The sequence below is a fragment of the Accipiter gentilis genome, chromosome 7 (assembly GCF_929443795.1).
Source record: "Accipiter gentilis chromosome 7, bAccGen1.1, whole genome shotgun sequence".
NCBI classification, from domain to species: Eukaryota; Metazoa; Chordata; class Aves; order Accipitriformes; family Accipitridae; genus Astur; species Astur gentilis.
Window position 1 is genome coordinate 7656155 of NC_064886.1, and position 15143 is coordinate 7671297.

At 42.0% G+C, this 15143-nt stretch overlaps 1 protein-coding gene across 12 annotated transcripts in view; it reads right to left on the reverse strand.

Moving 5' to 3' along the window:
- ARVCF (ARVCF delta catenin family member) overlaps nt 1-15143 on the reverse strand; it is a 297786-nt gene that overhangs the window by 11188 nt on the left and 271455 nt on the right. For all 12 annotated transcript variants that reach the window (XM_049806997.1, XM_049807006.1, XM_049806998.1 and 9 more), the window contains 5 exons: nt 5538-5665; nt 4433-4583; nt 2877-3069; nt 1567-1678; nt 879-969 (listed from right to left, as the gene is read on the reverse strand). In XM_049806997.1, coding sequence (XP_049662954.1) covers nt 879-969; nt 1567-1678; nt 2877-3069; nt 4433-4583; nt 5538-5665 — 675 coding nt within the window. The remainder of the gene's footprint in view (nt 1-878; nt 970-1566; nt 1679-2876; nt 3070-4432; nt 4584-5537; nt 5666-15143) is intronic.

Below are 15143 nucleotides of genomic sequence, written 5' to 3' on the forward strand. Positions count from 1 at the left end.
AAATAAGTGAGGATGCAGCTTCACATGGCACACAATCCAATCTAGTGGCCTGCTGAGCAGAAAGCTAACCCACAAAGAAAACAATAAACTTATTGTCAGATCAGCAAACTGGCCCGAGTCATCCTGTGTCTGCATAATCTGCCAGATTTGATCAAGGACAGGGAAGGTGGAAACAGGCAAGGCAGTGTGGGGCTCTCTTTTCTGCAGTAATCTGCAGTTAAACGAGGTAAAGTGCAACATTGCAAACTGCTGCAGGAGACTAAAGATTTCTGAAAAGAAACTTTGACATCCAAGTGTTAGAAAGTAGAACCAGATTCAGAGACAAAGCAATCATAATGAAACTAAAGCTGGAGTTACACCGGTGTCGGTATGGCTGCATCAGGCCTGATGAACAAGCACAGAAAGGTTTAGCTAGAAACCATCTCCAATGAAAAAAACTGCACAGTAGAGAAAGAAGCACTGCCAAAACAGGGACATTTATTTAGGAAGAAGAAGACTCCAGTACTAAGTAGGGGTAAGGCCAAGCCCACTGCCTGGCTGAAGGCTAGATTTATTAATATATAACATTGTCAAACAAGGCTGTTCTCCTCTTTCAAAGTTCCGACTCATGTCTATCACAAATTCACTGAGGAAGATTTAACTGATTATTTTGCATACAAGTTGAGAAAACAAAATCAGTAGTGTACATTTCACAAGGGAAGGAATACTATCCATATCCAGCTAGATCTTTTCGGAACTGTGATGTAAAAAGTACCACCTAAATAGTACATTTTTACCCACTCACTCCTGGCCCTATCACTCCCATAACACAGATGTGGCAAATCCAGAAAACAAGCAAGCAAAGCACAATAGAAAAAGTGATAAAGAGCAGAACTGACCTTGACTTTTATCCACCAGAGGCAAAGTGCTGTCGTCATAGCCAGACCTGCCAGCAATACCTTTGGAACCCTTTGGAGTTGCAGAAACAGACTACAATGCAAAAATCACACAAATACGAAATTGCTACTCAGGGAAATCGAACAAGAAAAATAAAGAAACCAACAGTATGGAGAGAGATCACAGAATACTGCTAAGCCTCCCTTCTATTGATAATATGACACTGGAGTATTTTTCATTTTCATATTTGTTGATGGAATATTTTTCCTGTTCTCTAAATGGCAGCATTGTTTGTCTGTGAAAGAAACTCAACCTTTTCACAAGGAAAGATGAGGAGGCTCCATGTCAAGAACAGGTGGCTGCCCTACACTGCTAGATGGAATGTTTCAAATGAGAGACAACTGAGAAAAAGACATGCTAATTCTTCTTCCAGTAAAGCATGGGCATTTGGCCTATACTAGGTTTTGGAAATATGCCACCTCAAGAGCTGCATTTCACAGACCACTGAAGAACATACCCAGCAAGTATATGCATGATGCTGTGACTGAATAGATTACAATACATTGTTCTATCACCTAGAAGAACAGAACCAAAGCCCACAATCTATCAGCCTGTAGTATTAGGCTAAGCACATCCTCCACTCGGGCTTTTCCATAACTACTAACTAAATCTAAGACCCGGCATCTTTACCTGGAAGTGCGATTTGTTCCACCCATCCTTCTGCAGGGCATTTCGTAGTTCTTTATAGCTCCAGATCATCTGAAGAACATGAGATGCTGCTTTTGTTTCTCTGGGAGACTGGCTGATTTGCAAGACAAAATTAGAGCTTAAGTATCAAGCAATGTAAGGCTATTCATAAGTTGATTTCTTTGCACCACAATATCCATAAGATATTTAGTACTCCATACAGCTATCCTTTGAATCTATAAGCTATAGGATATATGTGAAATCATTCAGTGACTTCTTCATATCCATAGGTATTTGCTGACCCCCCCCTCCCCCCAAAAAAAAATCCAAACGAAAAGTTTTAAGTTATGCAGATTTCTGGGTTGTCACATGTATTGCTGGGGAAGCACTAAGACCAGGGTAACTCTTCTGTCTTGTAGTTGTCATTAACATAATACAGATGGATTCCATCCTGCCTGGATTTATTTAGAAAAAAACCCCAAACCCAAACCAAGTTCTAAGCCACTTTTCAAGCCTTCACCCCAACTTACATATATTCCTCACAATTCAATGAAGTTGCTTCATGGTTTAGAATACCTTACAAAGCAATTTGGGTCAGCAAAAAATAAGCTGTTTTTAATCAGACAATAAAATTTTATCCATTCCTTACTAAGTCAGTACAAAAGCACCCTCTACAAAATAATACAGGGCTGGATTCTTGGTTGGCTCTCATATTTCATAACAATGCAACACAACAAAGTCTTCAGCTACTCTCTCAAAAGTTTGCCGAAAACACATCTATAAAGAGGCTCATGTCTAACTGGCTGAACAACATGAAACAAACTTTTCTCTAAAGCAGTCAGAACACAGTTTTCAACTGAACTGCAGAGTGAAAATTTGCCACTTCAGATTACCACCACCAGGCCTTCAGCCAGAATGATTACTGCACATCATTAACCGTTTTACTTAAACAGATTTCATCACTGACATTCCAGGAATGGAACACTGCCACAGAAAAAAGGCCTCCCACACTAAAAATAAAGATCTTGGTTTCACTGCAAATGATGTCTGCTAAATGAATACATGGTGCTAACATGTATCTGACAAGGAGAGAGCATGTCTTAACATGACTGAAGTGACTACTCAAACTTTTAATCAAGTAAACCCATTAAAGGTGCTGACTGGTTTTACTGCATATATATTAATTGCTCTAAAATTAAAGGCTCTGAAAGGTTAGGATGCTTGAGTACTTTCACAAATAAAACTGCTGTTCATAGTGACATCTTCATGTTTGCAGTGAGTTCTTACGCATTTTGCTTTCAACTGTCACTTACCTTGACTTGCTGATAGCTACCAGCTTCTGAATGCCCTGTGTCTGGATCAGAGACCTTGCATTTTCTGAGCTGTCAGTAATGATTTCATGGATGGTATTCAACACCGCAACCACTGTATCCTCTTCCAGGTTCTTTGCGGATCTCTGCTGCCTGCTGGGCAAATTTCTTACCAGTTCACCCATGGCATAACTACCTAGATAAGGGGAAGAGATACCATTAGTCAGCCCTGATAATCATTTCAGCTTCCCATCCTGAATGATAAAACTCAAGGGTGTTTGCCATGTTGAAAAACTTTATAATGCACGTTTTGAACCTCAAGACTGTAACTTAACAGTGTATTTATCATTCATTATTTCAAGGTGATTGAGAGTTGATACCCAAGACAAAGTCCTTCATCATGAACACTAAAAGATATTGAGAGGAGGGGGAAAAAAAAAAAGCAATCTTTATTGAGAATTTTACAACCAGCATCTATCATACTTTGCACTGCCTGAGGCAAAAAGCATCCAGTAGCTGCTGCTGATGCCACATATTCATGCTAATACACGCACATGGCTTACTCAGCTTTGTAATAGGTCTTCTGGGGCAAGGTGTGCAGCCATGCATTTATTAACCTTCCCCCAACAAAGGTAAGAGTATTTCCTCCTGGGTGCCATTAGCCTTCTCATTGTATAGTACTGGAGAAAAAACAAGGAGTCCAGAGTTTATCACTCCCAGGTGTCCGTCTGTACCATTTGCCTAGCTACAACTCTGAACTATTGAGAAAAGAACCTGATGTATTAAGGCAGAATTCCACCTTGTTATTTGTTAGTATCAACTTCAGTGATGGCCCTAAACGTGTGACCAGTACTTCCTGGCCTGACAAGGTTATAGCCTAAACAAATAAATCAGTTAAATACAGAAGCAAACTCAACTCACAGCTGAAACTTTCAAGATTCCTGCTTATGGGCAGGTGAATGCTAATTTACCTCCTTAGATAGGAGCTAGTGAGCACTGCTGTAGAACTAACTAGAGGAAGAGTGAGTTGTCTGGTGTCCAGCTCCTACAAGTACCTATCACACAAAAGGATGAGAAGGGAAGGAGGAAGCAAGAAAAAAGGGACAACTTTAGAGCCCACTGCGCTTCCTCAGGTTAGTTCAACATGCCAAGGGCAAGACTCCCACTTTATCTAAATAGCAGGCCTAAGGAGCAACGTCTCTGTAACCACCATGTGTGACTAGAGGCACAAGTGCCATGTCAGCCAGGGCTAAGAAAGAGATAAGAAACCTCTTAACCCACCCAATCCTCTGCACACCTACACATGCTCCCCCCTCCTGCAAAAACCTACATCAGTTTTTACTCCTGAGTTAGAGATTTCCCTCAAACCACGGCTTGACTGAATGGGCTGGAAATGCATTCTGAGATGACAGCACTCCACTTGGTGGCTACAGAGTAATCTTAGATAGTGCAGATGAAAACTGCACACAAAATTAATCCTGAGCACAAGTGACAAAAAATGTGAGGTCTCTCAAAAGGTATCCAAGATCCCAGCCTGGTTAGAAAAGTTCAGAAGATACCTATAAGATCTTTATTGCGACGATCCATGGAGAGGTTTCTCAGGGCAATTGACACAGCCCTCACAACCTTGTCGGAGTCAGACTGGAGCAGCTCCACAAGCACTGGTAAGCCTCTCTCCTTCCGCACCGTTGCACGGATGTACGTGGACCACTGATCAGAACGCACAAGGGAAAAGAAACAACAGGAAGTATTGTGAGTTCATATACCTGTCCTTTCCTTGCCCCGGCATTTCTTTCAGTGCTATAATTCATTATTTTTTTTTTAACTTGCAAAGACTAGTTAGGTTGTGTGTGGTGATGCATCTATAACTTAACCCATCATTCAAGCACATCAAGCACAAAGAAGAAAGGATATAGGAGTTCATCCTACAGCTTAGCAAGCTGCTGGGCAAAGAAGACAGAAATAGAAGGAAGGAGCATCATCTGCCAGCATCTGTTCTGTACACACCTCAGTATGAAAACACATCCCTCTGGGTCAGGAAAATAGAGGTCATTTGGAGGGAACAGTAAAGCATCCAAAGCATCTGTTATCTTCCCCCACCCTCAATTTCATGCTTTTATTCTGTTTCATGATTGATTTTAAAATAAACGGTATTCAAGACAGCTGTGAAACACCACCCTGCTGATCCTCAGGCTGCTGATCAGTCCCACTTTACCATGCGGTTCTAGAAGTGATCAGGCATACCTTTGGAGAACTGCCTGATTAGTGCTGGGGATGCTTCAGAGGGGATATCAGAGGACACTTTGGAGTGCAGTTTCCTGAGCAATCTGACAATCCAGTGAATTAAGTATTCAGGACAATCATCTAACAACAAGCTTTTCTAAATGGACAAAGCAATGGTTAAGTGGTTTAAGTAGTAAAACCTGCTCATGGTTAAATCGTCACGAGCTCAGCGACACTTCCATTAGGTAAATACCATCTGTCCAGAAGATGCAAAACATGTTAAGTGGGCAAATAAGATGGAAATTTCTTCGGAGTTCCACCTCCTTAATTTTTAAAGGAGATGTAAATGCAGAAAGTAACAGCGCACTTATAATGGGACATAGCTTTGTTCTTTACTTACACAAGGGAAACAAAAGAGACTAAAGAGGAGACTGTGCTCACCATCCAGTTGCCGGCACTGAGATTCTGCAAAGCCCCTGCTGCAGCTTCCAGAGTGTTGAAGTTCTGACTTTCAGTGAGGATGGAGAGGTACAGTCGGACAACATCTGGCTGGTACAGTAATTCAAAACCTGCAGGTGGGGGAAGGGGAAAACAGAAGCAAGAGAAGCAGAGCAGGCAATGTATGAATAGACACATAATACACCTTTATTTAATCATGTAAGAAAACAGCCAAGAGAAAGCTACGCCACAGAAAGAAGGGCTTCTGCCACGTCCAGGATATTTTATCCACAGTTGCTGAAAATGGTGCACACAGGAACTCAGGCACAGGACATTCACTTGGGCCGAAGATCCCTTTGCTTGTCTTCAGGTTGACAATTTTTTCTGAAATCTGTGCTATGCTATGTACTGCCTAGCAGGCTAAGTATATGCTTGTAATAACAAGATGACAAGAGACAATTTTTGTCTGCAACAATATTTGCATCCCTAGATTGGGTTGCAAATTCACCTTGCACTCCTGTTTTCATTCAAATCTCAGTACCTTTACAGACACAAACAACAGGGTCAAAGAGAGCAAGCTACACAATCCTATCAGCCACCCCCTTCTCACACCTAGGTGACAAAAGGAAGATGCAAAATGTCAAAGTGACTAGAATCCCCAGTTGGTAGGGGCAGGGAGAAATGCTGACGCCACTTCAAACACTAGGTAAAGAAATAAACCACCATCGTACCTCATTGGGAGACTGCGACAGACACATATGTTAACTAAATATCCCCAGAGTCGCTGTATCAGCTTTGCGGTTTAAGCACGACAGGAATGAGAACTATTCCCAGCTCTGCCACGGATTTCCTTTTGTGATGCTGAGTAACTGACAGTAGCATCCGTGTCTTGACTTCCTCATACATAGGATTAGGATTTATTCATCTACCCACATTAAAAAGCGTGTCTCAGCAAGAACTATATCATTCCAAGTTGTTGCATATTTTGAAGCATTTTTTATCTATTTTTCTTCACTAAGTGTGGCATGACACGCTGCATCGATAGGGGAAGAGCGTGCAAGCATCCAGTTAAAGGACTTGCCAGACAAACTCAATCTCAAAGATCATGGTGCTGTTCAGGTTATGTGAACAAAAAACTAAATCCCCTAAAGTGTTTTGGTGACGGCAGGAAGGCACAAGCAACCTATGGTCAACGTAGAGTCAATCTGCAGTCATTGTAGCTGGAAGACATTTCTGGATTGGTGGCTTTTGGGGTGTTTGCAGTAATTAAAGTTCAGCAGGCATTACCTATGAAAGGGTTTCCGGAAAAACGTGACATGAAAGAAAGCATAAAGGTGTGAATGAGCTTGGGCAAAGAGAAAATTTGAAGCTTCTTTTGAGCAGAATTTTTTTTATTATTTGTACACATGAAAAGAATGTTTTTCACATAACAAGATGCTGTCCTAGAAGGGTAGCATAATTCAAAGTAAGTTTTCCACTAGCAAGACAGGAAACCTACAAACATAAATCACTTAGTCTCTTCAGTATTTTCTCTTCAAAATCACCCCTCTCACACATATTTTTCAGCACATATCACAGATTATCATATTTCAGACATCTCAGACCAAACCTAGAAGCAAGAAAACTGAACAATGCTGCCCTATCCAGTGGATATCCTATCAATGTTTTCCTTTTTAAAATTCTTTGTTGCTGAAGGCTTTCTGAAATTAAAGCATTATATTTCAAATCTAACTGTTTCACCATATTTTTCATACTAGTTATTGCTGTGGGGCTGCGTGAGTAGAGATCTCAGAACTCAATACTTATACCTTGTATAACATTACCCATAAACACAGGCCATGTTAACCTCCTGGATATACAGGTCTTATTTATCCCATTGAAAGCAAGAAAACACTTCATCGGCCAAGGGTTTCTGTGCTCCATATAAAAAAAAAAAAAAAAAAAAAAAAAATCTATGCATGAGGAACCATGAGATCCCACGTGCTGGCTCATACTTTCCCTGCTCAGCTTCTCGCATGCATCCCAGCACACTTGCATTCTTTTCAAATGACTGGATAGTTAACCTGCTCCATGTCTGCGACTGGTTTTAATGCCACCACTTGCTTGCTACATGACGCCCTACAGATATGTGCAAGCTGCAACAGATGGCAATCCCCAAAGGCATCCTGCCAATCCATACCACTTACTTTCCTCTTCTCCAATGTCCTCTCCTTGCGTTGGGATCATTGCCCTCTATATTGAATGCTGAGAAAAACTGTAGTTACTTAATACATGAAGCATGAACAGTTGTGTGGCTTTTCTCCATTCCTCAAATAAGTTTGTGATTATCTGACTCCAATATGACCTTCATATCACCTTTTCCTCTGCCACTTCACGAGGTGAATTGGCAATCTAAGAACTCCTCAAGAAAAAACACCGCTGCCTGATAAGCGTGCAATATTCCTTTCCTGAACACTACTACTTAAAACATCTCTTAGGATAGCTTACTGGAATTTTGACGCTGTTATCTTTTAAGGAGGCTTTGCTGAAATGTAAATCAGATCAGCAAAAGAGATGAAAGCAGGTTCATTAGGAGATAATATTAATACAGAAAATTTACTGCTTCTGTATTCGAGCTCAGACTTGACTGTGTTGTTCAGCCAGTCTTCTCTGATGGCTTTGTTTTAAAGTGCCTAGTTATAATTTCAGCATACTTGGAAACAGCTCCACACGCTCACCCTCTTCCGCTATTTAAGTGCAGTCTACAATGTGCCCTTTCTGTCAGTCTATACGTTCTTTCTGGACTGGACACTCTTCCTTCTTTGCAGCACCTCACTGTGTATGAATACTAAGATGCAACAACCCTCTCACCTCTGCTTACCTCCTGTGGACAGGGCTGCATTCCAGTCACGCGCCTGCCACCCGCTTTCTGTCATTACTTCTCTTCATGCATGAAAGCCTCTTCTTTTTCCTACTTACTAATGTAAGAGCATCTCAAAAACGTCTTCACCTTCTCTCTTCAATAACGCACAGCATTTCCTCTACCAATTACCAGTACATTCCCACTTTGAGGCATAACCCCTTAGCCAGTCTGGTGGATGATTCCCACCTCACTCCACACACCCCCACTTTCCAACTACATTTATGCCTCTGCCCTATTAGCATCTGTTTTAAACGGAGTTAGCAAGTGCTACGCACCAGACACGAAACTCTTGTCCTCCCTCATGTCTCTCCTGCTCCCCTCAACTGATGCATGCTTCCAGTACTGCAGCACTTCTGTGCCAGCCTGGTTATGCCAGAAAAAGGCAGGCAGGAGTTGCTAAAACAAAGTATTATGAATGCCCCTCATGGATGGCTGCTCATTAGCAGAGATGAGAACCTAATAGCGAGAAAGTTACTGCTGCACCAGAGGGTTTTTCCCTCATTGACAGCAAGCTGACACTTCTCATAAGCGTTATAGTCCTTTAAAAAGAAACAAACAAGTTTTATATTTTCTCCATCTGCCTCCTGTCCTAATGAATCCAGCTCTGCTATTTATAGGATGCAATTTGTCTGAATTATTAAAAATTTCCTTCCAGTGTTGCATGGAGGCCTCGCACGTTTTTCCATGAAGCACTTCAAGCACGTTCCTGGGAAGCACAGCTGGTCTCACCTCCATTAAGCACCTGCTTCTTTTCAAGACCGATTTCCTTAATTTCAAGATCATCTTAATTATTTTTTCAGGTAATGCTACTTTTGTGCCATATATGGCTAATTGCTTATATCCATTTTTTAAATGGAAATGAGAAAAGAGGATCATTAGTGATAGGTAATACATCAAATGAGAAAAACATCCACTGTTTTTTTCTTTAAAAAGCTGTTTTAATTATAGTCCAGATTCAGCACTGCCCTTAAAAAGATAATTTCTCCTGGAATAAATGGGATTTTTCCATCAGCTACAGATTTGTGCTGAGTTGCAATCTACACTGTTTCCTCCTGGAAAAGCATGGGGATAAGTCATTTATTGCTTTTTTTCTTTGCAGAAAGCAAAAGTAAACAACTTCACTATATTAGCTTTCGCCTTTTAGAGAAACAGAAAATGCCTCAGACGCTGATGTCATTGTGAGTGTCAGATATTTTACAGCATCTAAGCATTCCCCCCCAGCTAATGGCACGAATGTGTATACAATGGAAGATCTTCCACATTAGACTCATCTTTACCAACATGCTGTAGTCTCATCTTTCTGAAAAAAAAGGAAGATGAGCTGCTTTGCAGCAGAGTTGCTCAAAATTGGCAAATGGATTAGTCCTGTGTGAAGTTCACGCTACCAGGAGGTGCCAAGTGGATTATCCTTTATTTGCCCACAGAACAGTGACAGCATAGACAGCAATTTCAATCCTCATCGGAAAACACCTGAGGAATTAACTGGGGCTGATTAGCCATCTCAATCCATTCACAACCCTCAGTCTCTGTGCTGAGAACGATGGAGCAGTTCCTGGATTATCTCTTCCACAAACCTACTTGCTTTCATCTTGGCAAAGCTGATCCTGTACCTGTACTTAGCAACATTCTGGCAATAACATAAAATACTGAACCAGGTGCCTATCTCTGATACACCAGCTTAATCCCAAATTCAGACAACTCTCTTTGGAGCAAGGTTGCCAAATCTATTCCCCTTCGCCACCCATCCCATTTAGGATGTATTCTGCCCCTACAGGCATGGGAAATTATACACATGTGGATACTGGTCAGATGAGAGTTCTACTGCTGTAGCGGAAGTGTGCTGCTTCATTTTCTACCCATACAAAAACGCTGGGTTGCTGTTTAAAGAGAGGCAAATTTCATACAAAGCTGGAAGGACACTGGCAACACTGTAGGACAAAAATGAAAAAACCCTAGCCCTAGGAAAGAAAAAAAAGATCACTAAAATGAACTCTGCTAGCTACTCATTCTTGTAGTGTCCATAGGCACGTTTACATTAGTGTTTTGGTCGGACAACTTTTGAAGCAAATTTCCCACTTACTGCGCTTTGCTTCCCAACACAGAGAAGTCGCAGCACCACCCGGATTCCTTTTAGGATGACACTAAACCAAGAGATGCACTCCAGGACCACACCGAGGGTGTGCTGACCAGGAATGGAAGTTCAAGGGCTGGTCTGCTCGCCCTGAGCCACATCGGTTGTGCTGGCCAATTCCAAGCGCAAGATGTGACAGCTACCGGCAGATGGAGTGAGAGGTGCCCAAACTGCAAATTCTCTGCAAGGTCATGTAGTAACAGACTTTGTAGAATAAGAAGGCAGCTCCCTAAGCAACTAGGAAGCTATGAGCCAAAAGAAAAAAAGAGAGAGAAAAAAAAGAAATAAGAAAAAAAGTAAAGAATCCTGTCAGTAAAAGAAATGAAGAATTTGATTCTGCAAGAAAGAAAAGCTCCACAGATCTTGGACTCCTGCCCTCTGCCAACAACAGGCTAGTAAGTAACTTCATTACAGCCTGTGTAGTTCATTGTTTGCAAGTTAAACAGTTGTAAACCAGAGTTCAGAATTATTTGCTACAGAAATGTTTTCAGAACATGTAAGCAACAAATCAGTCAAGCAGTTCAACCCTCCCATCTCAGGAATGCCCCACCCCGCAGTATGTTTTTGTAGTAGACTACATGAAAAACCCCACAGAAGGCTGGGGGGAGGCAGCTGGTTACTTTTATAAAAACAGTAATCAGATCCTTAAAAAAACCGACCCATCAGTTCCATTACATGTGTATGCTGTGCTTCAGCACCCAGTGCACAAAGCAGCTTGACTGCCAACATAAACTTGCAAGATTCTTCTAACTGAAAGGCTTAACGGTAGCGAAAATGCAGCCAGCTCCAACAGAGCCAAATGCTTGGCATAATCAACGGAGAATGCAGCTCGATGCAGATACATGTAGAATACCGAGTGTCATACAGCCCAGGAATAGCAAACTTCTGCAACAAATGAAGAAGTAGTAATAGGTGGAAAGTTGTGAATAGTCCCTATAGCTTTCACTTCAAGGTACAGTACAAGTCAGGACAGGTATTACACTTTACTGCAGAGATTCAATCATGAATGCAGCATCTACCACTGAGCAGCAAGCAGCTCTGAAGGCAGACAGAACAGCCTTTGAATAGTATTGAAAAGAATAACCAGAATAATACAGGACACATGAGACTCAAATCAGGCTTGAGGGAATGTTTAAGAGGAGTTTTTCTATTTAGAAAATGAACACCACAGTGTGTGACCTTTCCAACTAATCTACTAAGTCACACACAAGTTCTAAAATTACGTAAACTCTTCCCAGCTTACCACATACTCCCACAATGAAAAAAGCAATGGCACGCTAGTTAAAAAGGGAAGCGAGCAACCCCCCCACCCCAAAGGATGTGAACAGGAATGTTACCAGCACTACCAAGAGTGGAGGTATGCAAAAAAACAACACAAGGAGCTAGGCTGACTGCAGGGAAGACAGAAAGGCAGCAAGGGAAGGAAATGGGAGGGCAAGGCAGTGCAGGAGAAATAAGGATGCCTGGGAAAGCAAACTGTCTTTTGCTATTTCGATTATTCTTTACATTTCCCAAGCTCCACAAGCTGTCAAAGTGACTTCTTTTACAGAGAGTGCTTTGTAAGAGGTTGGTTATATTCCACTTCATATCCAAATACGCAATTCAACAAAGAGATGGCTCAATTAAACACAACCCATTTTGACCTTGCGTGAGTTCCAGCACTTCTGTTTTCTGTGAGCAGACATTTTAAAGCTAATACAGTTTTCCTTCTCCAAAGGACCTGTAAGCAGCATTTCTCCCAACAGCGTTTGACACGCTGCCCAGTAACAAAGGCTTTTTTCAAGCACATGCAGCTAAGTCTCTTGGCAACTGGAGATGTTCCGTTAACAACATTCTCTCCTCTGTTCACTAATCAGTAGCGAAGGCTCTGGAGGACTAATACTTAATAAGGATCTGAAAGTTGCTGCAGATAACTAGAGCACTACCCAAGCTACTAGTTCAAAAGGGGAATGCGCTGTCCCGGTAGGCCTGTTAATGAAGGGCAGGAAATACCTGGCAGCCAGGCTGATGCAGAGAAGGGAGAGATGCTTAGGGTCTCCACCGAAAGGGAGAGGAGGCATGTGGGTGAACTCCAGCACATTTAGGCATTTGAAGGTCACCTCTGGCAGTGTTTTTTTGTTTGTTTTTGAGAAACACCATCGATACAAGCAAAAATGCTTTAGTCCCAAAATTAACATTAAAGCCCTTTGGCTAAATGATTAAAATGGATGGTAAATAGTTTCCTCTACCCCAGTCCCAGAAGACTTGCATCTGACCTTGCAGACTTTTAAGTACAGTATATTAAATGTTAACACTTGCTCTCTCGCCAGTTTCTCTGATCCAAAGTTATTTTTATTTACTTCACAGTGATCACTGAATGCATTTTCTTTTAAAGGGAACAGGACAATCATATGATTCCAAAAGCAAGCCTCTTTTGAAACACAATTTGTAGCTAAAAATCAAATGTGAAATAACATTCGCTCCCTCTCTCACTCACAGAACACACACTGGAGTCTCTGCTTTGTGAGCTACCTATCAAACATGATCTGTTTGGAAGCATAGACTCCCCTTTCCCCATAACCAGCTTACCATGGTGTCAGCAAGCTCCCAGAATGCACTCCAGGCTCTGCCTCACCACTGCAGAATCTCAAAATGGGACTTGGTTCAAAATCCTGGCTCACATACACAAGTGAATAGGAAACTAATTGGCACCAAAGGTCTGCCAGCTCTGCAGGGTTTCGCAGCATGACATTGCTAGCGTGCAAGTGTACCGTACTCCTGGTAGCTCAGGCACACCTGAGACTCTAAGCTAGGGGTGAACACTCTCTTGCCTGGAGAAGTTCTGCCTCTGAGGTAGTCTTATGGTTTGTGCCTTACTCTCGTCTCAACCACTACACAGCATTTTAAGACAAAGAACAGATTAGGCTTATCAGGCTGGTGATCTCACCGAGAGTGGATCAATAGGCCAGGAGAACAGCAATGCAAATGCTCCTAGATGGGGGCAATCTTGCCAGCTGCCTCCAGGGAAGCTTTTTCCTGAAGCTTTCAGGTTGGACACATGCCTCTAACAGCTGATACCAAAAGGACACAGGGTACAGCGATGATGCGCATTGCACCGGGGACTTCTTAAACAGACAGCTATTTGGCCCATGCGTACAAGATCAATACCAAGCGTGTAATCGATCATGTTATGCTTCCCTGGGAAGGAAAACCTGAATTTTCAGATGCTGTCTGCTACATAACAGGAATATTAGAACAACAGCGGACAAAGTCAAATGTCCACGCTTATTCTTTTAGATCTCAGTGCTACTGCTGCTACTATTGACCATGGGTGCTTTTGACATGTCTGTTCCTGTCTTTGCAAGGGTCCAGAATTACATGACCGACTTGTTTTCTTTCTCCTCTCTGAGAGGACCCAGATGGTAGCGCTTGGTGACCACTCACATGCCCTGAGGGGTGTCTCCTTGTGTGTGGCACCAAACAGCTCTATGTTGTCACGCCTCCTTTTCAGCCACAGATAGCAATTGCAAGGACTGCACAATCCACGCCAGAAATAAGAACACTGTCCAGCCCATCTAGCTTGTCTGCCTTCCAGCGTTTGGGCCAGTTACACCAGCAGAAAATACGGAAGCTCAGGGACGTGTCAACTTACTGTCCTCATAGCAGCAAGCATAAGCCAAGAACATGTGAGGATGCCACAATAATCCAAACCCGTAGCACAGCCAAAGATTGTTCCCTGTTTGCGACTCTGGAAAGATGCAGTAACGAGGTGATGCTACAGAAAGCCTCATTTGGTACAAGCAGGTGTGAAAAATGGTCTCTCTTCTTAATGGGGAAAGCTTTTAAATGGAGGAATCTCTAGGCTGGAACTTGCTTACTCTCTGCCGTTGTAGGGCTTGAATTCACTGCTTTTTAGAGCATACTGCAAGCCTTTTCCATTTAGCTAAGCTTTCCCAAAGGAACAAAAGAAATAGAGAAATGGCTGGAAAAGCTAATGAGGATGGGGAACTTGAGGAAATGCATTTTTACAACTATACATTCATGTATACATGCCAGAACATGTGTGTTTTCAGGACTTTTCCTTAAACTGAAAAAAAAACCCCAAGCAAAAACATTTTCCTTACAAAACCCACATACAGCTCAGTAAAGCATGCTACTGCTTTTCTGATCATAGCTGCCATGTGATGCAGCTGAACAGACCTGAGGTCCGAGACAGACTCTTTTCACTGCCTTTACTAGTGCAGATGACTAATTATCCAGTCCAACGGTCAGAAGGTTTGAGCTTACTGCATAAAATGTGTTTATTAAAGACAAAGAGAGATACTGAGTGATTCCCTGAAGGAAAGCCCATGAAAAAAACCCAAACAACAAAAAACCAAAAAATCTCACCACAGCTATGTCCAGTAATAAAAGACAATGTGTTGCTGTTAGTATCTTACCAATAAGTCCAAGAGCCTCATAACACACAAATGTCTTAGAACTAGAGTCATCACTGAAAATCAACAGCACTGTTAAGGGACTCCTTCCTTCGATTTGTGGCTGCATAGACCTGCCATTTTCTTTCCTTTTGTCTTTTGTGTGTGTTTAACTAAGGATC